At 32.5% G+C, this 25,323-nt stretch overlaps 2 protein-coding genes and 1 non-coding gene across 4 annotated transcripts; 1 reads left to right on the top strand and 2 right to left on the bottom strand.

Moving 5' to 3' along the window:
- Window positions 1-3,460: 3,460 nt before the first annotated feature.
- On the bottom strand, window positions 3,461-6,467 carry LOC131668418 (uncharacterized). The gene is made up of 5 exons (XM_058942551.1): window positions 6,138-6,467; window positions 5,200-5,297; window positions 4,930-5,134; window positions 4,378-4,857; window positions 3,461-4,306 (listed from the first exon to the last, which is right to left on the bottom strand). The coding sequence occupies exons 1-5, from the start codon at window positions 6,211-6,213 to the stop codon at window positions 4,182-4,184; spliced, it is 984 nt and encodes a 327-aa protein (XP_058798534.1). The 5' UTR covers window positions 6,214-6,467; the 3' UTR covers window positions 3,461-4,181.
- A 31-nt stretch (window positions 6,468-6,498) lies between these two features.
- LOC131668419 (prolow-density lipoprotein receptor-related protein 1-like) lies at window positions 6,499-10,859 on the top strand. 2 transcript variants are annotated; one of them, XM_058942553.1, is made up of 8 exons: window positions 6,499-6,602; window positions 9,329-9,410; window positions 9,482-9,727; window positions 9,800-9,922; window positions 9,991-10,113; window positions 10,208-10,345; window positions 10,412-10,540; window positions 10,618-10,859. In XM_058942553.1, exons 2-8 carry the CDS (start codon window positions 9,365-9,367, stop codon window positions 10,779-10,781), a joined length of 969 nt encoding a protein of 322 aa, XP_058798536.1. In that variant the 5' UTR covers window positions 6,499-6,602; window positions 9,329-9,364; the 3' UTR covers window positions 10,782-10,859. The 2 variants fall into 2 exon arrangements, with proteins under 2 accessions (XP_058798536.1, XP_058798535.1); XM_058942552.1 differs by having other exon boundaries at window positions 9,988-10,113.
- Window positions 8,060-8,133, bottom strand: Trnan-guu (transfer RNA asparagine (anticodon GUU)). Its single transcript has one exon. It is a non-coding gene; the product is annotated as a tRNA-Asn (tRNA).
- Window positions 10,860-25,323: the final 14,464 nt, after the last annotated feature.

The raw sequence follows: 25,323 nt of genomic DNA, 5'->3' as shown, positions 1-25,323 counted from the left end.
TGATAACGAAATTACCCCAACTTACAAACTTTTCTCATAATATTATATTTTTCATAATTAATCTGAGAAATATTTTCGTGGTAACTATTGGCTAATAAACTTTGAATATTTTTTACTCTTTTACTACAATATACTAGTTTTATTTAAGTTTGTCTAGTCATTTAGATATTATGTTAAGCATTTGTCATTTCAAGTTGGCAGTAGCAGAAAATCCACTAGAAATTCTTGTCGCGTACGATTTTCGTGTCTATTGGAGAATCAGCTATAGAGCTTCCGCGCACTTAACATATCGGAGTCTCAGATTCACATAGAGATACACTGCCATCTACAATCAAGTAAAGCAAAGAACTTCCACGCAGCGCATAGTGAAATTTCAACCCAATCCCTGATGAAATAAGTGAAGGAACTCAGTGGAAAATCGATAAGAATCGACCCGCAAAAATTGTAGAAAAACTATGTGTGATTGGTAAAGATAACTAAACTCATTAATAATTTCGCGCAATTTAGTCAATAAAAAATTTTAAAAATTCGAAAAGTTGAACACTCTCAGATCAGCAGAAATTGAATCTGCGGTGCGTTTTAATACAGTTTTTATAGAAATGAATCCTTTTCAGAGCGCAGTACTTTTTGAGTCTATGTTACCTAATGATCTATGAGGTACATGTACCGCTGTAATGAGAAATAATATTTATTTCTTTATAATGAATGGTTATAATGATATTATGATTGGATAGAAAAATTGTGCATGACTTTATTAACAGATTCATTGCTATGAAAACTATATTAAAACGCTATACAGATTAAATTTCGATTGATCGAGGAGCGTTTAACTTTTAGAACTTTTTTGTTAACAAAAAATAAATTACACGGATTTATTAATAAGTTTTACTATCCGTGCCAATCACGCACCGTTTTTTTATAGTTCTTCCAGATTGATTTACAATTTCTCATTGGGTTTTTTCGCCCATCTGGAATTTCAGGAGGGGTGCATTATATATATATGGGTTTATCTGAAATAATTTCAACCACCTTTCCATAAAAGGCTGGTAATTTAAAACGTATAAAGGTTAGTTTGCACAACCAAATTGCTTTTACGGAATAGTACATTACGATACAAGTATGGGAAAGTAGATTCTTGTCTCGTGTGGCGTTTACGCCCGAGCGAAGCGAGATTTCCCTCTTTCCCAAACATGTGCCGTATCGTATTTTTTTATACGACGTGTGGAAAGTGCGATATTCAACGCACGTTTTCTGTCGAGCGTGCGGGAAAGACGCACTTTGCACACGGAGTGTCAAAAATGATCATTTTGTAAATTATTATTTTATTCTTTTCATTTTGATAAGAATGATTGAAAGAAAAATCCTGATACGGAATCGATTATGGAAATATACTTTATTTTTTAAATAAATGAAATAATATATGAATGAATTTCACATAAATCACGTTAGAAAACTTTGAAATATAAAAATACTAACAAGTCTTGTATAAATTATATTATTCAGTATGTAATGAACAAATATGTTTTGCGAAAATTTTGATTGCATTTTAAGTAATGTAATCATCTAAATATTAAATATAATCAAAATTTATTGAATTCAATTCAATAATAAAATTGTAGTAAGTACAAAAAAAATCTGTTTTCGAAGAATTGTTTTCCAGGCCAATATTTCATCTCATGGCATATTTGACAGAGTTCTATATATAATTAAGTACATAGCTGCGACTATTTCTATCTGTTCTGCAGCTAATACTATCCGACGGCGAAATTTTATTAATAAGTGACGTCCAATGCTCCCAAAGGAAGACAACTGGTTCAAGCAGTCTAACAGAAATTTTTAATAATTAGTATAGGTATCACATGGTTACTCTGTCAAATACATTTTGTTTTGATTGCTTTGATCATAATCAATAAATAATAATTACATGTTTATTACACTAAATCAAACAAATAGTTGATCCATTTCTGTAACTTATATCTGTAAAGTTATATCTGTAAAGTTTATCAGAAATTCCGTTCCTTAAATATTCAATTAATTTTTTTAATATATTTTGAGTTTGTCTAAGATAAATAATAAAGCTAACTTTGCTCGAATTATTGCATGAAAATTTTTTGAAAGAATATTTATTTTTCAGAAATATAATTTTAAATAGATATCATGCACGTATTTTAAATAATTTTTTTAAATAAAAATGAATTATCAACTGCTTGTTTATAAGCGTCTTTTTTTATATCACAATTGACGAATGGATATTAATTACAGCTTTGCTAAATACGAGTACAATAACAAGCGATTGTAAATTTAACGAAAAGCCATGATCCAACGTGCATTTTTTTACAATTGTCAATTGAAATCATATACCCACAGCTGCCATACTTGAAATCTATTTATCTTAATATTCTTTGTCAGTGTGTCTTTACGAATTTTCGTTGTATTAACTATAATTTTTCATCAAATATAATTTGAAATGTATTGAGCCAAGTCAATTAAACAGATCAAAATTGGTCAGTTTATTGCATATTTACCAACGATTTTGAGATTTCAAGACTCAGTGACATAGTTAAGAAATCGTTAGGTATGAGTTGGTATTTTTTTAACAACCCCTAAAGCGCAAATATCTCTAATGTGGCAGCCCAAAATTTAATAAATAATCAAACTTTGTAATATTTAAATTAAAAAAAAATTGGAAGAGATTTCTACGATTAAATTATATACAGTGTAACGACAACCATTCGTTATATATATTAAAAATTATTTATGGCAATATTTTGATATTTTATCTTAACAACAAAAGACTTGTATCAATCTCAAAATTTTTTTTTTAAATTACCAAATGTGAAAATAAGAAATTCGCAAAAGTGTGTAATTATTGTACACAATTTGATATTAGATATTATTTTAAATAATCCTATCTAACAAAGTATGTAATAAATACAACTAACTATTTACCTATATTCTTGTAAGAGTTCAATTAAAAAGTAACTAGAAATTTTTGTCATAATTCATCTTTTTTTGCAGTAAATATCATAATACAAATGTTGTTTTAAATCATCAATCTTATTTACTTAATACTGTGAATGGACTTTAAATTGATTTAATTAACAAATGTGCCTATATTATTAATCAGCATACAAGAATTTATCGTAAATACTTGTATTTTTGAGAAAATCTGAAATTTTTATTCAATCTTTACCAAGTTTTTATACGCTTTCCAAATTATAAAATACTCATGGCTAGTATAATCTTTCAGTCGTTGTTTTATAATCATATCCAACAATTACTCGTCGAAGGCCATAATATTTGATGTTATAATATAATCAACGCTTTATCGTCAAAATGTGTAAAATCTATAACTCATCTATTCTACAAGTTTTCTACAATTTAAATAGACTTGGTAATTGTACGTAAAAATGTTTTGAAAAACTATAAAAACTTTATAAACAATGATTAAAAATTGTAGAACTTTTAAAATTAATCATAGAATCATTTAATAATCCATAAACAATAAGGCATCATAACTTCATTTCGTACACACTTTTTGCACTAATTCTGTTTGGAATGACGCAGGAGTAATACTTCGTTGTTCGATTTCTTGATTAATATTGTTTACTAACAGATTTTTTGTCTTTGAAAGCAGTTATGGCTCTAGTTAAATATACTCATTGTCAATATGAATCAAGATTCGAAATAATTTAAAGCGCATAATATCATGTACTTATATTATTTTTAAAGAATATGCATTTAATAGTGTATAAACTTGCTATTCCGTATTTTCATAGTACGCTTTTGATTATACATCATTGATGAGTGTCTTATTTAAATTTCATATTTCTTTTATTTATTCATCGATATCACACAAAAGTCCATTCTTTTTTAGCCTGTCTAAAAATTTTCGTTGATGTAGAAATTATAATACTCAGCTAATATAATTGTAATAAAATGAAAAACTTTCGAATGGCAATAAGTATATAATTGTTTCTTTAACCCAGGTAATCGTTAAAGTAATTTGAATCGACTATTCAAGCAATCAAATTAAACGAATTTATGAAAATTGTTGGTTTTTAATGCTATATAAACATTGATAAAGCACATCTTACTAGAAAAGTAACAAAATTTCCATTATTTTGGTAAAAAATGTATTCCTAGTACGATTTGCAATTAGTACCTAGTAAGTATAAGATTTAAATTCGTTCTAAAGTATCATTCGTCTCTCCATTGGCTGCGATTTTGTGCTTTCTGTGCGGTTGATTGTACATTGTTTGCAGCGGAACGTGTAATAATTCCATTATTTGGATAAAGTTAGGTTCTGAAAAAGAAATGGCACAAATTAAGAAAATACGTCGTTTGAAGGTACAACAATTGTTTTTCGAAATTTACCGTTTTCAGGAGTGATGTACCCATGTCTAATTAAAAAGTCTATTGACACTGGAACGGACGTAGTTTTGAAGTGTGATGAAAGTACTCTTTCAAGACACTCACTCACAGGCAGTAATTCAAAAGTCTCCACTTCTCCATCTTTGTTTGTAGGCACAAAGTCTACGGGAAGTTCTAAGTCGAACACAAATTCAGTATTTGGAAAAAGTCCTCGTTCACTCTCGAAAAACAATGACACACAGCCTGCACTCTTCAGCTTGGTGAGCAAATGATTGGGAATACCAGCCTCTTCGCGTGCCTCCTTGATCGCTGTTTCATTAATGCCGAAACCCACGCTCAAACCTCCGCTAACACAATTATCCCAATAGCCAGGCCATGTTTGTTTGTTGGGACTTCGCTTTTGTAGCCAAATTGACAATCCTTTCACTGGATCCATTACATAGCCGTTTATGTCTACTCCGTATTTTCGTATACCAAACAGTGCTGCAATTATGATGTGCAATTAGTGAAAAAGATTTCATTTTATTTTCTAATATACAATTATAGGAAACTTACATGTGGCCGATCGATCCATTTTGAATAGCGGGGGCGTGTTGAATTGAGCTCGTACGTCGTAATATTCTTCCCTCCAACCACGTAATGCAATAAATTTTCCACCACATCGCCATTCTCGTAATACCTCGTCGACTTTTGCGCTTCTTTCGGCGTAGTCGCGAAAAGCTGGATTCAGTTGCACATACTCTGGATAAACTTGAAATACCTTCGGAGAACAGATCATTTGTATAACTAACATTTTACGGGTATCTTTGCAAACAGTTGTTATACCTGCGGGTAATTCAGAAGTTCCTTCATAACATCCGGTCTGACAAGTCCAATTTGTTGTCCATCGACAACAAATGCCCGACAATCCCCTGCATGGAGACCTTGAACGAAAGAAGCAATGTAAAGAAAGAAAAAAAAGGAATATTGTAGTATCGCACTCGCAGTAGCTCGCGAAGGACGCGGATGTGATATTTTAAGTGAAAAATATTGCGCGAGATGCGGAATAACTGCAAGAGTGTTTGTGTGTATGTGCGCGCGCGCGTGTGTGCGCCTTTTGGATGTCGGCCAGGCATTGAGTCATTTGTAACGACAAAGCTGAATTATACTATTTTTACTTACTTAGTAACGTAAATCATCTTTGATTACTTCGTTAATTAAGATCTTTTAAATACGAAAATACCTCGATTTTGACCGGACAGTGAAAAATTAGCAGTAGATAAGAAATGAAAATTCAAAACTTATTCGGTAACGAAAGTAATAATCAATCACACTCGACTCAGACACACTATTATAAAAATCGATCAATAATTCATTCGCACGCGAAAGTGCATTCCGAAAATAGAAAATCGATGAAAGCGAAAACTTTATAAGTATGCATGTCACGCGCGGCAATAAAGTTTACACATACCCCTCCCTTCGCGCGCACGTATTAAACAGGAAAAACAGTCTCGATAATTTCGTAGCCAGCTACATATTCTCTCTTTTCAAGTAAATATAGCTATATAACCTACAAAAAAAAAAAACAAAAAAAATTGAGATCTCATAAGACATTACATATACTTTAGCAGAAACTCCCTTCAAGGCGAGTAGTGTATAGAAGAAAAAAAAAAGAGGAAAAAATCGATAAACTCTCGTCAACATCAGCGCTTGTGAACGACTGTACGACTGACGAGAGCGAAGTCTTGAATAAAGGAACAACGTAAACTAGAGCAATGACATACCTGACAGGTAAAAGCAGTTGAATTTCTTGGCGAGCTTGAGTAAACGTGACATCGGCTCGATGTCCTGATTCGCCATGATGCCTCGCACGAAAAAAAAACACCAGATACCAAGCGCAGACGGTGCTTGTGTCGTCGTATCGGAGTGCCCCCACCTCTCCCTCCTTCAATACGCACACGCAAGAGAGACTGAATGATAATCAAAGTTTCTTTTACTCTTCGACGCACGACGCCAGTGTGCGTATATATATATTCACAACTAAACACGCAACGAGATGCTGCTGGCCACACCGCTGCCGATGACACGACGGGAAAAGCGGATAGCCCTCTGACTGGCGCGCGCAGACGCCTGCCGGATCGCGCACAGCACAGTACACCTCAAAAGCGTCTTTCGGCCTGCTGCTGCCGCTGCTGCTGTTATACACAAACGCAAGCGCACTGACGCCCCAATCGACCCGACCCCTTACTGTAATATTATTATTATTATTATTATTCACTGAAACGCTATAAATTGTGCAGTTTTTTTGTTGCAGAAAACAAATTTGCCCGATAATAATTCACTCTCTTTTCTTTTTATCAGACTATTTTAACACGTTGTATGAGACAAGAGATATCACGTTTCCAACGCTGCTGATGCGATAAGAAAAGAAAACGGCTACGCGCCTGTATTTTTACGGTTTATATTTATATAATAAAATGACACTCGCAATTAGCTATGCGTTTTTGTTATAAAATTGCAGCACAGGCCTATTTTCAGATTACTCGGATAGTATCGATTTTTATTTAATCGCTTTTATTGATTAAAAAAATTGAGCGTTTTGCTGGAATGTCAATTATCGCGCGCTTCCGTTCTTTGTGCGCCTGTGCCCGCGCGTGAGTGTATGTGCGTTAGAGGCGCGTGATTAAAAAAATAACAAAATAATGTAATTGTTGAATAGATAACGCGTGCGTGCTCCCTGTGTTTTTAGTTTCACGATAATAAACGTGTCAATTTGTTAATTGCCCGTGCTGGCGTTTATCGAAAGAACTTTCCTTGAAGATAATAATATGGCTACTCTAATGAATGGACAAAGCGAAGGCATGTGATCAAATGAATGTCTGTTTAATTAGCAATTATTTAATTACTCTATTACCGACTTATACAGAATATTTAGAAGTATAATTATCAAAGATGCGAATTAAAAATCCGCTTGGGAGATGTCGCTAGCTGCGTCGATTTTAGGCGGTGAAAGTTTTACCACCACCGGTATAATAGGGACCAAATACAAAGAAACAATTTTTCTTTTGTAATTGTTGAAATTAATTTATTTGACCAAACATTTACTTAAAACTAATGAATTACTTGAATATTTAAACATTCTGTGCAGTATTGTTATTTCCATCGTGATTTTTTACGATAATTGCAGTTTGAAGGGTTTTTGCATGCATTGACAAATTCCTATAAAAATTGAATTCAAGATCTAGAATATTATCAGAATGTCGTCGCACTCACACATCATCGCGTATATAAATTCATAAATCAGATCAAAAATTAACAGTACATTGACACAACCTTGCGTAAATTAATTATTAATTATATATTTTTTTCATTGAATAAAATCGATAATCTTAATTTAATTCATTAGCAGTGATGTACTTATGTTTTGTATTCAACGAAACTGTGTAGAATAGAAAAAAAACTGATAACAAAGTTGTAGATATTAAATAATTATAAGAATTTGCATGACGTCGCTTATCAAAATCGGTATAAAAATATCGTAACAGTTCTCTGCACTTATATGGTTTATTAATAAGTCAATATCAAGAAAGACACCACGGAAATGTTATTATTAAGACTTTGGAAAATAACAAACAACGTTATTTGCGGGACATATATGAAAACGCATGATTTTTGTTGTACAAGAAATAAAATTAGTAAAAATAAACGCCCCCGGGTGGGCTCGAACCACCAACCTTTCGGTTAACAGCCGAACGCGCTAGCCAATTGCGCCACGGAGGCACATGATGACATAGTTTTTAAGGTATCACACAAATTTAAGTTTAGAAAATCTCGGGAATTCCAAATAATAGCCTGTGATTTTAAATGTTTTATGGACAATAATTTGTGTTGAAAATAATGTAAGCAAATAAAAGTTTATTGCTTATTTGTTAAATACATGTAGATTAATAAAGACTCGTACAAAGCAACTGTTTAGTCAGAACTGTAAGACCGACCATGTAACGTATGCAACCCTTAATGCATGAGGGTATCGCAGGTTTACATATGTATGGGATAAGCAAAATATTTCGCTATTTATTTAAATGAATATTCTCGGTTCTGAAAGTAGTACGTGTAAACGAATGTTAAATTATTACAAAGTACTCTGCTGTTACTGTAATGTTAATATCATCTTTGTCTCAATATTTACAATGAATGAAAATAAAACAATCTACAATAATTTTATTTTTGTATATAAAATTATTGTATACTACTATCAAGGTAGAGCCTGGCACACATTTTATTGAATCATCTGTAGTAGAAAAGAAAATTTTAATCAAGGTATTACGATGTGAAAGGAACATTATATTCGATGTAAAAGAGTATTAATTGATTTTTATACTATCTCTCAATTCATGTAAATTTTTTCCATTCCATGTTTATTGTTATCCATTTCTGTAAAAATTTTATTTTTGTATACTCAATTTCGTATTGTACTCGAAAGTCTTTAACTATTTACACCAAGTACAAGTAACATATGCCACGGTCATATCGTTCATTGACAGACAAAAGTGAAGAAATTGTCAAACAGCTTATTCAACTGATGCAAGTGCATTCATTCTTTATGGATAAAATTCGGATTATACCGATTTTGAAAATCTTTACACGAGCTATTTCGCACATTTGAAGGAAAAATGTCGACTGCAATAGTTATTTTAGTGTAAACTAAACCAATTAATCACATGACAATATGAATAGTATCGCCAGCATAATTAAAACTCGACGTTTGTCAGACTGTTCGATAGTACAGCTGGCGAGTTCTAAGAAAAAAGATTTACTTCTAGTAAATACAAGTGGTTTATGAATAAAAATGGAAATTTTTATCGTTCTTTTATAAAGAAAAGTTTAAATAAAGGTTTACGTAGATTTAATTTGATATTTTACTGAAAACGAATTATCAGTTTCTAATTAGCGATTCTTCTCTTCTTCGTTGCAGCATCTCGGCGTCAAAGACATCAATCTTTCCATCACAATGAAGTGTTCCCTGATTTCATACGTGATTCTTCTTTCAACTATAAGTGAGTATAAAATAGGAAGAAAATAACAATTGGAATTAGAATGCTTGAGATGAAAAAAATGATTTTTACAGCCTGCCTCGTAAGTTCACAAGAATCACTTCGTGGATTATGGGATTGGGTGACAGGTATTTTTAAGAAAAATCAAAACCAACCGAACGCCACTTTATTTGTCAACTTCATGCTGTCATGTGTTCCTGGAAAAGTTTTCATGTACGATCACAATGTGTGTTTTTGCAACGTTTTCGGTACAAAAATTACTTGCAAGAGAAAAATGTTTTCAACGTTAGTTCCTCAGTTACATCGAAATCAATTACAAAGTAAGTAATTGTTAATGTAATTTAGAATTTGCGACGAGTCAAAGTATTGATTTTTATTGAAATTGTCATTAGATATCACAGTCGATTGCAGTCCAGGCAAATATTTTAAGAAGTCATGTAAGGAATGCGTGTGCCACTCCAGTGGAAAATTCGCGTCTTGCGTGTATGAAGCATGTTCAAAAACTCAAAAGATAGGTATTGCAAAGATTAACGTCTATAAGACAATAACGTATGAAATTATTATAAATGATTCTAATTAGTAGAAACGCGAGATAAGTGTATTCCCGGCTCGGTATTCAATGATCGTTGTAATGGATGCATATGTGGCCCCAATGGTACAGCCGCTTGTACTACATTGGGCTGTGGTTTGCAGGAATGGAAAGATAGTCAGTATAAAAATCAATTAATATTCTTTCAAATCGAATACAATGCTCCTTTCACATCATAATACCATGATTAAAATTTTCTTTTCTATTACAGATGATTCAACAAAATGTGTGCCAGGCTCTACCCTGATGGTAGGATGCAATGACTGCTTTTGCGCCAAGGATGGATTAAAACTCAACTGCGAGAAAATGGGCTGTGAGCCTATGTCGTTTTATCATGAAAGCATTCTAAGTAAGTTTTCTTCTATTAAATATTCAAGCATTCTAAGAGAATTCTAAATGGTGTTTGATTTCGTAGATATAACAATGAAGTGTATCTCGAACCAGAGATTTGACTATAACTGTCATCAGTGTATTTGTGATAGTCAAGGAAATTTTGCGATGTGCAGTGGAAAACCGTGTCCGCATAAATACAACTTTATGGGAGGTATATTGAATTCGAATGAAAAACTTAAATATTCTGTGACAAAAGTTCAAACGAAACAAACCTTTGCTTCGTTTCAGTGAACGATATTGTAGAAGACTGCAACCCTGGAATGATTTTCGCGAATAATTGCAATGTATGCATCTGTGGTCAAGATAGAAAAGGGGTATGTACAACATTTAGCTGTAAAACGCTTTATGGCTTTATGTACGTTGACGATTTGAATTTTGTTGAACCCGAATAATCATAAGAGCTATATTACATTATTTATGTTTTCCTACCTTTACACTATACTGTATCAACTGGCTTAGTAATATCTAACAATCAGCACTGCATTTTTTCACATTTGTAAAAGCTATATATCAACTGATATTTTTAATAAAAAGTATTAATGACGAATTATTATAATTTACTTTTATATATATCACAGACTCAAGCCCGATTTCATTAATGAAAAAAATTAATTGAAGCTGATAAAAGAAATTGCGTTCACCGGCATACGCTACCAGCAAGCCAGAAAGAAAGCCATGGAAATCCTATATCGAAGAGGTTCGACGCATTCGTGTAAGCGTGCAGTCGTCCGCAACGTTACCCTGATTTTCTTCTCGTGCGTACATCGGCAATCAATCTTTAAACGTAAAAAAAATCCATTTTTCTCTTTATATCTCCGTGCTTATGACTCGGATAATAAGTTCAATATTAGCACGTAGTCCACGCGCGCGCGCGAAGTATCAAATCGATTTTCGCTACTCATGCTCGTGCGCCGCATTCGATTATCAGGCCATTAAGTGCGGCCCTGCGATAAAATAATTGACCTTTGAACCTCTCGAGACGTGTGAGAAGCGCAATTACGGAGAGTAGAGAGAGAGAGAGAAGACTTGCGAATCAATCAACCGCTTAATACGTGACCACTCGAACCTTTGTACTCTCTGTCGCGGAGGCGCGGCGCTTAATATGTTCGCAATCGAAACCCGTGAACAAAATAACGCGAGAACTTCCTTCCGTGACCGTAAAAGATTCTGAATTTCTAATCAACCGTACGCGTTGAATACTCGGCACTTTCTTTTGGGAAAAGAAGCATAGTTTCCACTGGTGCGTTGCGGCAGTGACAGTAGCGAAAATCCCCGATAAGAGGAAAGCTCGCGCGGCTCAACGGCAGAAAGGGATCAGCTCTGGCTGGCAAAGCCGCAGAGTCTGCGTGGCAATTTATAGGCGCGCGTCGCGTCTTCCTCGTTGGCTTTTTGCCAACGCACATAATTGAGGAATCGCACTTGTTCAGTGCGATTCAACCTGGCTTTTGCTTCATTGACCGCTTGCATTCGAATTCTCCTCACGGATGTAAGATTCAATGCTGTGATCTACGTCTCAATTTTCCCACGTGGAACACGTGTCTCATAATTGACTTTCGGAATGCGATGCTGCAATTATAATGTAATGCAACTAATTTCTATCAATTACCAATAAACTTGAATACTCAGTTGTTAAAGCATATGTTTATATAGCAATTGTATCAATTAAGTGGCGAGTCGTAAACGTCGCTGAATCATTACAATTACTAAGAACTTTGAGAGATCGCAGTGCTCGTTAAAGGATCGCCTTAATAAAGTCAGTGAGTGTATCATCTTGAAGAAGCCATGATTTCTAAGTATACGAGTAGCAAAACACTGCGAACAAGAACTCGGGCACAACATTATTACCTCCAATTAGGCTGCAAATGCAAATGCTGTTGCTGCTACCTGTTGCTGCTCTGCAGTCCTGTAGATATTAGTATTTTTTGGATGACACTCCTGGTTTCATTAAAGCTTGAGTAACGACGAATCGACGTTGTAATATCCTTACACTGATGTACAAGCGTTGGACTTTACGATTTTGCATTTTAATAAGGGGTTATTGAGATGTAGTCGAATAACCGAGACGATTTCGAATTAACTTAGTTTTCGCCTCAGGGGGTCGACGTTTACAGAATGGAGATATTACGAAAATGAACGATTATTACGGATTCATTTTTTTTCGGTATACCTTCAGTTTCATAAATACGGCAAGGTTAATTGCATCGTCTTCTAGTGATTATCGAAAATTTCGAATAACGAACTTTTCGTCATTCCAGAGAATCATCTCAATATAGCGCTTGATACGACCGTGTTTGAACAAGTGACAGAGATAAGATGAATTTCACCAGACTAAAAAAGGAAAGAATAAAAGAAACGACTAGCCGAGTTATATAGCGCCTTACAGTCGTGTCGGATTTTTTTTTCTTCTTCGCTTCTACTTCAGAAAATAAATTATGCGCATATATATGCTTACGACCACTGCTACGTCTTCGAGTTTTCGCACACACAGGCGAGCACGAGCGCGATAAGTAATTTCAGCGTGCAAACGCATCACACATATAGGCGTTCTCGCCGCGTAGAAGACTTTACGACAAGCTGCTTTTGCTGAGGCGCGCGAACCCTTCGACTTACTTTATTAGGCGCGATTATGCACCTGTCCGGCCGAATCCAATTAATAATTCAGCGGCCCGTTCGCAGCCTCGGATTTATCGTGCCAAGAATAAATCGCGCACGCCAAGATCTTATACTTTTTCGCGTACGCTCGTGTGTGCGCTGGAAAGTCCTTAATAAATTGCTTAATTAATTGTTCGCCGGCTTTATTGACGGCGCGCGAATAAATCGAAAGCGCTTACGAACTCGAAGATCGCGCGAACGCTTGTTTATAATGTCGTGGAGTTATTGCGAGGAACGGATGCGACTTGTTCGTTTCGATAGCACCGATGGGCATTTATTTTACATTTTTATTTTCGATGGTATTGACAAAGCTTCGCTTGTTTTCTTTTTATTTCATGATTTCGAGGATTCTAGTGAAAACATGTCCATTGCAAAACAGCAAAGTAGCTCTTACTCGATGACTAACGTATTGTATATGATCACGTAAATATAATTCAGGGCATAAAGCTATGAGTGTCTCAAAATTCCATGGACAGTGGATGCGTTTCGGGAACTAGCTCGTACTTGACTAAAAGTCCATCAAAGCAATAATAATTAGCAGCCATCAAAGTAAGATCTTCCCACTCCACATCTTTGAATTATTAAAGGTTCTAAAATACGAAATTTCATGAATGAATCTACACTACTGATTATCACTTGAAGGAATTTTATTTTTCTTTTATTTTAGAGTTGGAGTCGAATGTACGATGAGTTTTTTTTCAATACGAGATAAATTTCATGCAATCTAATCTGATAACGAAAGGATTCACTTGAAATAAATAACTTACCTCTTTTAGCAAATATTGCATGTAAATACAGAAAACAAAAAAATTGAAATTCGATATTGACACGACTTATTATATTTGGGAATTGTATTGTGTAATTATTTCGAGAGTGCTATATTTATGAGCTTTATTCTGAAATTATTCCGAGCATATTGAGGCTAAATGAGATAATTATTTAATTTATAACATGTTTTTACAAGTTGTATTTTCCAAAATGACTAAAGTTTGTTGCGACATCAATGCTGTTATACATATCATATCACAATATATTTTATCATTTGACTTTCGTACAATACTTCTTTGAAGCATATGACTTTTAAAAGGTCAGACGGATATTTTTTATAATTTTTGTTTCCAATTAATGTTAGACCTTGATATTTTCGTAAATTAAATTAAATCGATAGTTTATTGTTATAATTAATGGTACTTGAAGTTGAATCAGCTACAAAAACTTTGATCGGCCAATATTTTAGACAGATTTTCCAATATTGATAATGATATGTTGAACATTTTTATGGAAAATTGTTGTTAGTTATACATGTCGAATATTGTTTGCAATTTGAAATTATAGCTAATTTACATAATAAAACAGATATAAGGGAGACATGGTTTGTTGACTTTAGAACATAAGTGAATAATTAATTTATATGTGAATGACAACAGCGATCGGCGTATTTTTTTGCTTAGGTTGATTTTTTCTTTTATTTTTGGTAATCAACCAATGATATGGATGTAGATTGGAAATTCTTGTAATGCTACTTTGTTGTACACCATTTTCAGGAGCAATCCAAGTGTCTTTTATAGCAATAGCACAAATTGTACTTTTCAAAAAATATTTGTCAATCTTTACATTTTCTATATTCAGCTGCGTCTGCAATTTAATGCTTGATGTATAAAAAACAGACTTTCACAATATGTTAAAACAAGATAAAATTTGGTTGTTTGAACGTTATTGTTTTATAAATGAATCGAATTTTTTTTAATTATCTGAATATTTTTTATACACGAAACACAATATCTGTAATGCGTGAACAAAATATGATAAAAAATCTTTGATGTCACCTTTTAGAGACTTTTCATCATTCAATTCAAACTTTTGACAACTTGAACAACAAATTCTGAAATAAGAGTAAAAAATGAACTTTGTAATAATGTTTGTCCTTACACTAGATAATACAAAATAACTATATCGTTAAAATATATCTGTAAGATAAAAGTCTTTATGTTAATTACATTTAATTATCTGTAGTTTATAAAGTCGTTGTTTATTATAAACAATTATTTCTATATAAAATAAGCTTATATATCCTTAAAATAAGTAATTCAATTTATCTAAACAGAATAAAGTAAAGTAGCATTGATAATGTGCTTGCTTCAATGTAGGTCGCACATATAAATGTCAAGAAGAACAGCAATGAAAGTCCAAGTGCCATGGCTAAAAATAAGCCTTCACTGTATTGGCGATCTTTGATGCGTAATATTCCAAGGTATATTACAGCTTATTATAACAGTACCGTGATATCGCTATAACGAAGCTGAATTATATTTCAACATACATATCTCTCTTACATCGGTAAATCGAAGTTTATCATGACGTCAGTGGGCTTCTCCCTCAATTCATTATTAGGATTTTACCAACAACTTTTTATCAAGTTTATTAAGAGAGGTCCTCATATTTTGATAGTTAAGAATATACGGTTGAACTGTAAATTCTGGTGACTATAAGACGCTTAATCAATTTCAATTATAATAGAGTTAAAGTCAATTATAAACGGATTATCTATATTCGTATTTGATTGTTTAGTAGTTTTAGCAGATAATATTTTATTTTCTTATTTAACTGTGATTTTAATTGGGTTAATTAACTTTTAATGTTTTCTTCAAGATACTTAGTCTATTATTTTAGTTGTAAATTTTTGTTAGCGCATATTAAAATTTGAAAGCCTTTTCATTGCTGATTAGAAAGACAATATTCTATTATTCGTAAATTAAGAAATTCACACTTACTGTTTCAGACTTCTGGTCTTTAATGCTTTAATGGGTATGAATGAAATGATTTATTTTTTTGTATCAAAAGAATATTTATTTTATATTGTAAATAATACAGAGATTTTCGTACTTTTTACTAAATCATTTTTTAGTAATCAGTTTGAATTGTATTATAAATAGATAACGTGTCAGCACTTTGTTGTGTTCAAAATCCTTGTATTGCAGATTGTTCTAATCTCTGGTTTTTCAAGATTCCCAAAACTCTGGTGGAGCTGGAATATTTTTTCGATTTCCTGGACACAATTGTCGTGTGCAAGATATCTGATTATTTACTCCATTACAGTAACATGTTTGGCATCCATTGAAGTATGATTGACCAACTTTACATCTTTGTCGTGGTTGTTCTGAAATTCGATTTATAAGAATCAATTTAATCTATCAATTTTAAGAAGATTTTTTGATTTTCTGTAATTATTACTTTAGATTTGTGAAAAAATTCCTTTTATTAATGATTTGGAAAATTTTGAGAATTTGTTGTTAAATGTACTCTAATGAATGTCAAATATACTATACAATATTGACTAGATTCCACGGATACAATTAGCATGCAGTACATCTGATTATTTTGTTGTTTTTGCAAATAATATTTTATTTTCTTAATTGTGATTTTAATGAAGTCAAATCGGAAAATTCAAGATCTGTAAATTTTTTTCTTTGAGATATTTAGTCTATTATATTAAATAGACTAAATTGGGGTATAATAATTCTCATGTATTTCAAAAAATATTAAATGTCTTCGCATAATTATTAAATAACCATGCTTAGATACGAGTGTATAGATAAAAAAATAAAAATATACGCGCAGTAATTGAGATTTTAAACTACATTTCTACAACCTCAAAAAAATTTTTTAAAAAGAACACCATATGGTACAATGGAACAATCAACTATAATGCTCTGCTTTTTGAATTATAAATACATGGAACTACTATTAAAATTTATCAAACATGAAGTATTTTTAACAAAAGTGATCTTTTTGCCTGGAATGTTAACAATAAAAAAGATATAGAAACACTAAAGACCAACCTTTTCCAGCATATGACGCACTTGCAAGTATAAATATGACAAAGAAGATAAACGAAATTCGGTGCGCCATGGTTGAAAATGTTGGAAATGTGATCTGTACACTTGCGTTCTCTAAAATTATTCAATAAAAACTGAGCTCTTGGGAGATTATGCGTCAGCTTATAAGACAGCTTATAAGACTAGAGAGCTCATTTAAAACTAACAAAAAATTGTTATCTTGACGCATATAAGATACCGTATAACACTCCAATATATTTATCTTTTACGGAAACATGAAATAAAAGCTCATTAAAATTTCATTAAGTATTTCCATATGCTGATGAAAAATTGTATGCTACTATGATCAGCTGTTTTTTAAAACTTGACTCTCAATAGAAGTAATTCAAAGCCTTAACATTTTATTTTATTTATTTTTCATGTAATTAAGATTCCATAATATTAAAACACAGTAAATTTATATAAGACATTAATCCTCATGAATCAAATTTTGAAAAAGGATTTTCATGAAAGTATAAAAATGCACCCCATATTAACAATTAGATTAAATTTTATCTATTATAAGTATACAAGTTTTTTATTACTTTGATAAGAATGTTTAATTTACATACTTTGCAGTTTTCATGTTAGAATTTATAAATGACCCCGTATTATTTCACAACAGTACATGAAATGCACTTTGTAAAATTTATTGTCATGTTAATAATTTCCTATTATTTAAAATAAACGGTTGAATACCATTCCCACGATAAAACAAGTATGGCGGCCATTGGTTTGTTGGTTATAAATAAACAATGCCATTTATTCGATAAGTTCACAATTTTTTAACGTCACATCATGTTTAATCAGCTACTTTGAATCTCAATGAAAAGACATCTGTTGTCAAATAAATATGTCCTTATGAAAGTACCGAATGTCACCTAATACCTTGAATAGATATACAGATGGAAATATTGATAGCGGATTGAAAAAAATAACCACCAATATATTTTGATATCTAGTTTGCGCTAAATTAATTTGGAACCATCATATGCAACTATTTTGTCACAAAAGAAAAATTTGAAATAGAAAAATAAATCCAGCTATCATTGATATATTCAAAACAAATTACTGTCGTATCAAAATAAATATAATACTTTGGAACCTCGAAATATCGACTTGCATATGTTACTATTTTTTGCTATTGAACTTCTAAAAAAAATTTTTAATAAAACTAAGTGCCAAAATCATATATGCGAGGTCTGTCCGGAAAGTATCGGGCCTACCTTTATATTTTCGTGCTAGCGTTATTCTTCATCATCTGGTGGGTGGCATCCTTCAAAGTAATCCCCACTTGATTGAATAACACGGTTCTATCGATGTTTCCACTTTTCAAAACAGTCCTGGAACTCACTTTTAGGGATATCCTTAAGTACACTCGTCGCATTGTTTTCAACCGTTGTTTTGTCATCAAATCGGTGTCTCTTGAGTGGTTTTTTTAGTTTTGGAAACAGCCAAAAGTTACAAGGGGGTATGTCGGGACTGTATGGAGGTTGTCGAAGCAATGCGATATAGTGTTTGCTCAAAAACTGCTTCACAAGATTGAATGAATGCGCTGGCACATTATCGTGATGGAGAAGCCAGTCACCACTTTCCCAAAAGTGCGGCCGTTTTCTTCTTACTGCATCACGCAAACGTTTCAAAATTTAAACGTAGTCTTCTTTATTGATTGTCTGACCTGTTGGTGTATATTTGTGATGTACAACACCTTCACAATCGAAAAAAACAATCAACATTGACTTAACATTGCTCCGACTTTGACGTGCTTTTTTTGGTCTTGGCGATTCAGAATGCTTCCACTGTGAAGATTGTTGTTTTGTTTCAGGATCATAACCATAAACCCATGATTCATCACCTGTAATAACTTTTCTAAGCACATTATCATCATTATTGACCATTTCCAGATTGTCCAGAGCGATTTCTAAGCGAATGTTCTTCTGCTCTGCTGTGAGCAATTTTGGGATGAATTTCGCACACACGCGTTTCATTCCTAAATTTTCGGTTGAAATTTCTGAAATGATAGTTTTTGGTATCCCAAGGTCTTCTTCTAGTTCTCGCACAGTCATACGACGATCTTGTTCGATTGCAAGTCACACCCGCTCAATATTATCTGCGGTTTTTGTCGTCGAAGGTCGGCCGGAACGAGAATCACTATCGACAGAAGTGCGACCATCCTTGAACCGTTTATACCACTCTTTTATTCGTGTTTTGCTCATACACTCGCTTCCGAAGGCCTTTTGCATCATTTCAATAGTTTCCGAACTCGTTTTTCCGAGTTGAAAGCAAAATTTGATGCAAATTCGTTGATCTTGTTTTTCAGTCATTTTTGACAATATCAAAATTCGACGAACGCGAAAAAGGCACTGTAAACAAAGACACGCTGCGCATGAACTATACATCCGGCAGGTGTCAGTAAGTAACCAATAGATTCGTGAGGCTTTACTGTTGACGTTTCTGTCCGGTAGAGGTCGCTCGAACACTATGGCGCGAAGATATAAACGTAGGCCCGATACTTTCCAGACAGACCTCGTATACCAATGGATATACACTTTATACGGTACAAATTTAATGTTTTGACTTTATCTAAAATTTGATAATCTATGTAGAAATTACAATAAAAAAATAAAATGCACTAATTATTTTTTTAAAATATGTTCACAAATTTTAGGTCTGCAAAAACGAGAAATAAAAAGTCACCTTTCTTATTATTATTATTTTTTATATTTATTATGTAACGGGAGCGGTTATCTAAAAAAATGAGAAATTTATTTAAGAACAAACTCCCACGATGTAGAGCTAACCGCCGCTCCGTTAAACACGTATAATTGTACGTGTATTCGCCTTTACGTCAGATGATTTCGCTTGATTGTCTTCTATCGAACGGCGATGAACTCACCTTAAGTCACGTGCCTTGTGACACTCGATGAATCTTATGTGTCGGCGACTTTACGCCTAATCCGCTTAATCCCTTAGATGTAATCGGATTAAAATCTAAGCCTTTTACAAATTACTTAAGCTAATGGGAAAATTAAATGACGCAATCGGCGAATGCAATTAATTAACTTTAATTAATAAAAAAAAACTACAGTCTTTATTGGGCCGAAAGACTAACGCACGCGAATAGGATTTTACAATGAATATTATTCGGTGAGAGAGAAAGAGAGAGAAAATATTCAAAATTTACCGCGAACTAACGCTCGACGCGAATACAAAAAATCACGTTTAACAAAATACCGAATGTATTTTGTCACGCAATAATGACAGGAGGTGCACCTACCCTACGGTGCAATTACGGTGATCAGCCTTAATTGTTGATGAAATAGATCAACTGCCGCTGCCCTCCTATTTATCAGCTGCGCTTCCTCGATCTGCCTCTATCAGCTTTTATACTGCTTCTGCACTGCTGCTGTTAATTATCACGGAAATGCCGTTGCACTCACGCACGTAATTGTCCCAAGAAAACTTTATATCGGCGAAACAAAGTGCAAAACACAAATCGACGGTAAACTCGCGTGAACAGCTGAGGCGTAACTGCTTATTCAAATGATCGCGCGCCCCCTCTCTCTCTTAATTGTTCGAACTAACGCGTGAGAAGCAGGATCGCGAACGGATCGATTAATTGAATAAACTACTGTTGCAATTATTATTTATTATTTTATTCCTATATAAAAAAGTGAAATAAAAAAGTGATATAAAAAAGTGATATAAAAAAGTGATGGCCTACCAGATGAAGTCATTTTATTCGTGATCTGATTGGGTGAAAGGTAGTCAAGATGGTTGCCATCATATGGTAGTATGTATGTGTATATGTGCATGTTTTGGATTTAAAAGGGAACCTTCGCATCCCTCCGCCTCTAATTTTGCTGCAATTTGTATACCTTATAGCTTATTGAAAAATAAAAGATACGTTTTTTTTTTTTTTTATCGGGGGAAAAAGCGTTTTAAGAGATGAAAGCCACCCTCGAAAATCACCCCTCAGAGCAATTTTCTATCAATATTTTTGGTTTCAAATAATATTTTTCAATGAAACAAAATGGAATAAATTTTTTTAGAGAAAAACAACTAACTTCCATTTTATTTCATTGAAAAATATTGATAGAAAACTGCTCTGAAAGGTGATTTTTGAGGGTGTCTTTCACCTCTTAGAAAACTTTTTCCGCTGATAAAAAAAACACGTGTTTGTTTATTTTTCAATAAGCTATAACATATCCAAATTGCAGTAAAATCGGAGGCAGAGGGTTGGGAAGGTCCCCTTATTAGTGTATATAAGACATTATTAGCACAGCAGCTGTTTAATACAAAAGTAAACATAGTAACAATTATAATTTATTAAAGTGACCAATAATCTACAATCAATAAATTAGTAGTTGACATATTACTATTGCATATATATTCGTTCCTAAACGGATCTATTTATGGGAACAAAACTAGAATATTAAAGTTTTTTTATTTAAATATGAATAATATTTATATACTTATTTTGATCTTTTTGTTAAATGTGTATTTAATTCATGCAAAAGTTGTGAGGTAGCATGATCAATTATGCAAGTGACGAGTCAACTGGCCCAGTCGATCTAACCTCGATTTAATATCGTTATCTTAGTTTGATTTATTATAAAATAGAAATTGGTATAATAATATAATTATAGTTATTTGCAAAGCACATGTGATAGCACTTTATTTTGATTACATCAATGACAGCTAGATTTATTGTTCAATTTAAAAATATGTTTACGATAAAACACTGTATAGAGTAGTTCTCGATTAATATTTATCAAATTGTATTGGTAGTAATTTTTCCAATCTCTATTCGCTCCGCCGACAGATAACAGTGGAGCAAAGGATCGTTCACACATGTGTATGTTTACATAGGAGGATATTCAATTTATAAGACAATATGTATACCTCTTATTTTACTAATATTATGATACATAAAATTCTGGAGGCGGTTCCACCAAATTAGTTATCCATGGGCAGAACATTCTAGTGCAAGATATTCCATTCGGACCGTTGTCATTTTTATTACAGTGGCAAGTATTACATCCGTCGAACCATGACTTTCCTGGTACACAGTTCTTCGTTTCCTCTTGGTTTCCTATTATAATAAGGAAATATTTTCCACGTATTTATAAATCTACTTAATTATCTAGTTTCTTTGGGTTTTTTACAAGTATTGAATCTAACTATTTATGGCAGGAAATACTACCAGCTATACAGTACAGATAAAACTACTTAAATTAAGGGGATTTGTTTTAAAAATAGGTGTTCATCAAATTTAAGATGATTTTTGAACTAAGAAGCTGTATAAATAATATGAAAATGAATAGATCTTTTTTTATTTGTATGAAGTAAAGAATGTCGTAATTATAAGTGATACGGAAAGAAAAAGAAAAAGTTCTTAAGTTAATTGCATATTTAAAATAAAATGTGTTCTGCTATACAGTCGGAAATTTTCCGAAAAAGTTATAAGTTATTCAAGATTATATTACGACCCAATATTTGTTCTATGTAAGTAAAAATAAATAGTAACCTGAAGCGTATGATGTGCACGCAACCGCTAAAGCTAAGAATAGCAGAAAAGAAGGTTTAAATCCCATGGTAAAAAATTTTGAGAGTTGTATTGGCAAAACTCGATGCTGACTGACGTGAATCGACGTGGTCTTTCATTTTATACGTGCTCATCATCAAATCGGTTTTCGACTCATTTATTAGTAAAGTCAACGAAAATTAGCCATGCGAAAAAAAAAAATGGGATTGATATGAACAAGTATTGTACCACTGTGAATATATCTGATTATATGTAAATCGTATTCAAACAAAACTAAGTACATAAAATAATCATCCAAATTAATTAATTCGCAAGAACATTTTGTTATATGATATTTCAATATTCAATGAATTTGGTGGTTTAATTATGATATCAGTATTGTTAAAAATTATATAGGCCTTTAAAAAATCATTAAGCACATTTTTGTTTAGATAGATCTATTTTCTTTTGGTTTCCGCTCTCATTATAGTCCGATGTCACGTTTCTGTTTTTTTCACTCTTTGTAAATATAATGTGTCGTAAAAGTCACTCAGTTCTGTCTCATATTTAATACAGTAATATTAATTGTATGTTATAAATATTGTTAAATTTTACCATGAAATTTTTATACGAGGGCTGTCTGAAAAGTTTCAGGACACAATTTGAAGTTGGCAGCACTTATCTACGTAAGTTGGAGCATATTTGTCCATGCTTTGGAAGATTCTCACTAAAATTAAAGCCATAACATAAAGTGAGTCTTGAAGATTAATTTAAAAATGAAAAACTTGAGTATCAAGTTGTTATGAACTATTTGTTTTTGAAAAGCAATACGCCTATCAAAGAAGAGTTAGACACTGTATACTGAGTCTGTGCCCTATTATTTACGATCATGTAATTTTGGGCAGCTGAATTCAAACGTGGCCATATTAGTTTGGCTGATGACGAGTATTCGTGGCGGCCAAAAACTGCGATAGCTAGTGATAACATTACCAAATGATACTGAACAACCGTTGAAATAAGGTGAGAGCCATAGAAGATGCTCTTGGAATATCAAAAGAATGCATTTGCCATATGTTGACTGAAGAATTGGACATGCGTAAATCATCCGCGCGTTGGGATGCAGTTGCTCACTTTGGACCAAAGTACATTCGAATGAACATTTCCAAAGACTTATCGACAGGGTTTAAGCAAAACGAGTCATATTTATCGTATTGATTTAAAATTGTAGATAAAAGCTGGATCCACTACTATACTACTGATGGGAAAATAATGGTGATCACGATGTTTAACATTCGTGAATTACTCTTGGAATGGAATTATAACCTAACTTATTTACCTGATATGGCTCCCGGCGGCTTTTTCCTATTTTCTAACTATAAAGTTTCACTTGTAAGAGAGAAATTTTTATCGGAGGAAGAGACTATCATATACATAAATGTTTATTTTGAAGAAAGACGCTAGCTATTATTTAGAAGGGTTCGGTTAAAGAAGTTAAAGCATTGCTGGAATAAGTATACCGACTTAAACATAAAAATTTTTAAAGAAAAAAATATCTTATTTCTTTATTAAGTTAGAATCATTTCGGGCAATCTTCGTATACACATGTTGAAATCATATAAAAAAAATGGCCAAGCAGATTTATTGAACATGTAGCAAGATGTGTATGTATGTGCGCGCGCGTGCGTGTGTATGTGGCTTAGCTTATTAATTTGGTCTTACAAGAGTAACTATATTTATTTTACATTATAATTATTACATAGATTTATGTGATAGTCACACGAGACGTTTTTTAAATAATTTCTTTTATTTATTGAATATAAATATAACAACTATTATAAATTCGTGGTATTCTTGAGATGATTTCATATATAGAAATCCGCTGGCGGTGGAACCGTTTTAGTATCTAAACAATCCATCATTGTACACATTATGTCTACTCCATCAGAACACATACACTTATTACAGCCGTCGAAGTAAGACCGTCCAACTTTACATTGTTTTGGCTCCTGTTCTAAAATGCAATCATTTATAAATTTTTACTCTATTATAGTAAAGCAAATCGTGTTAATTTCTGATTTTCATTATAAAGCTGAACAGAAAAATATTTTAAATTACAGTATAAATTTACTTTCATGTATTTGGAGGAAAAACAAATAGGAATTTATATACTTTGAAAACGTTATGATCTAACGTATGACAACTATATAGCATAGTTCAATGTGCTATAAATTATGGATGAGTGTATAAAAAACAAAACGTGCCTAAAACGATCTCGGTTAAATCAATAGAAATAAGTAAAAAAATATCTTTACACGAGAAAAGCGTTTACCCATAAATTGCATTTATTACAATTATTAACAATGAACTATACACAAAAAAAAGAACAAAAAAAAACAGCTATATTAGAAACCAACCTTTTTCGGTCAATGTCGTATATGCAAACATCAGTACCAAAAATATCAAGAAAAAAGTTCGAAGTCCAGCCATAGCTGGGAAAATATACTGTATCTCTATTGCAAAATTATTCGATGGATACTGAGCACAAAGAAGGCAATCATTTAATTTATAGAACATTTCTACAAGATTTTCCTTTGTCATTCATTAAACATTAGCAAAAAATTTAAGTTTATTGCTACGAAGATAGTGTAATCAAGTCTATATATACTTCAATGTTTGTCTCTCATAAATTATATCAAAACTGTGCTAATTACTTTGCATTTCCTGATTTAAACAGTTTTTTGTAATAAGATATTATAATAAGTAATTTTTACTAGAGTACAACATGATTACATAATAATTTTTGAATAGGTAATGGGTAAGAGAAATAAAGAACATAATTTGATTTTTTATATGAATTTTAATTGTCATAACCCTGCCAAA

This window comes from Phymastichus coffea, unplaced genomic scaffold (assembly GCF_024137745.1).
Source record: "Phymastichus coffea isolate CEN01 unplaced genomic scaffold, Cenicafe_Pcof_1.1 PCOF00077, whole genome shotgun sequence".
Classification (NCBI taxonomy): Eukaryota; Metazoa; Arthropoda; class Insecta; order Hymenoptera; family Eulophidae; genus Phymastichus; species Phymastichus coffea.
This window is presented reverse-complemented; position numbering and strand designations above follow the sequence as displayed.

Bases quoted from the DNA above. Each gene is read 5' to 3' on its own strand.
- LOC131668418 (XM_058942551.1), bottom strand. From the start codon at position 6,213: ATGGCGAATCAGGACATCGAGCCGATGTCACGTTTACTCAAGCTCGCC. The intron at 4,858-4,929 runs GTAAGTTTCCTA...TCATAATTGCAG, and splicing joins AATGGATCGATCGGCCACAT to CACTGTTTGGTATACGAAAA. The intron at 4,307-4,377 runs GTAAATTTCGAA...TTTCTTTTTCAG, and splicing joins GTACATCACTCCTGAAAACG to AACCTAACTTTATCCAAATA.
- LOC131668419 (XM_058942552.1), top strand. From the start codon at position 9,365: ATGAAGTGTTCCCTGATTTCATACGTGATTCTTCTTTCAACTATAA. The intron at 9,411-9,481 runs GTGAGTATAAAA...TGATTTTTACAG, and splicing joins GATTCTTCTTTCAACTATAA to CCTGCCTCGTAAGTTCACAA. The intron at 9,728-9,799 runs GTAAGTAATTGT...AATTGTCATTAG, and splicing joins ACATCGAAATCAATTACAAA to ATATCACAGTCGATTGCAGT.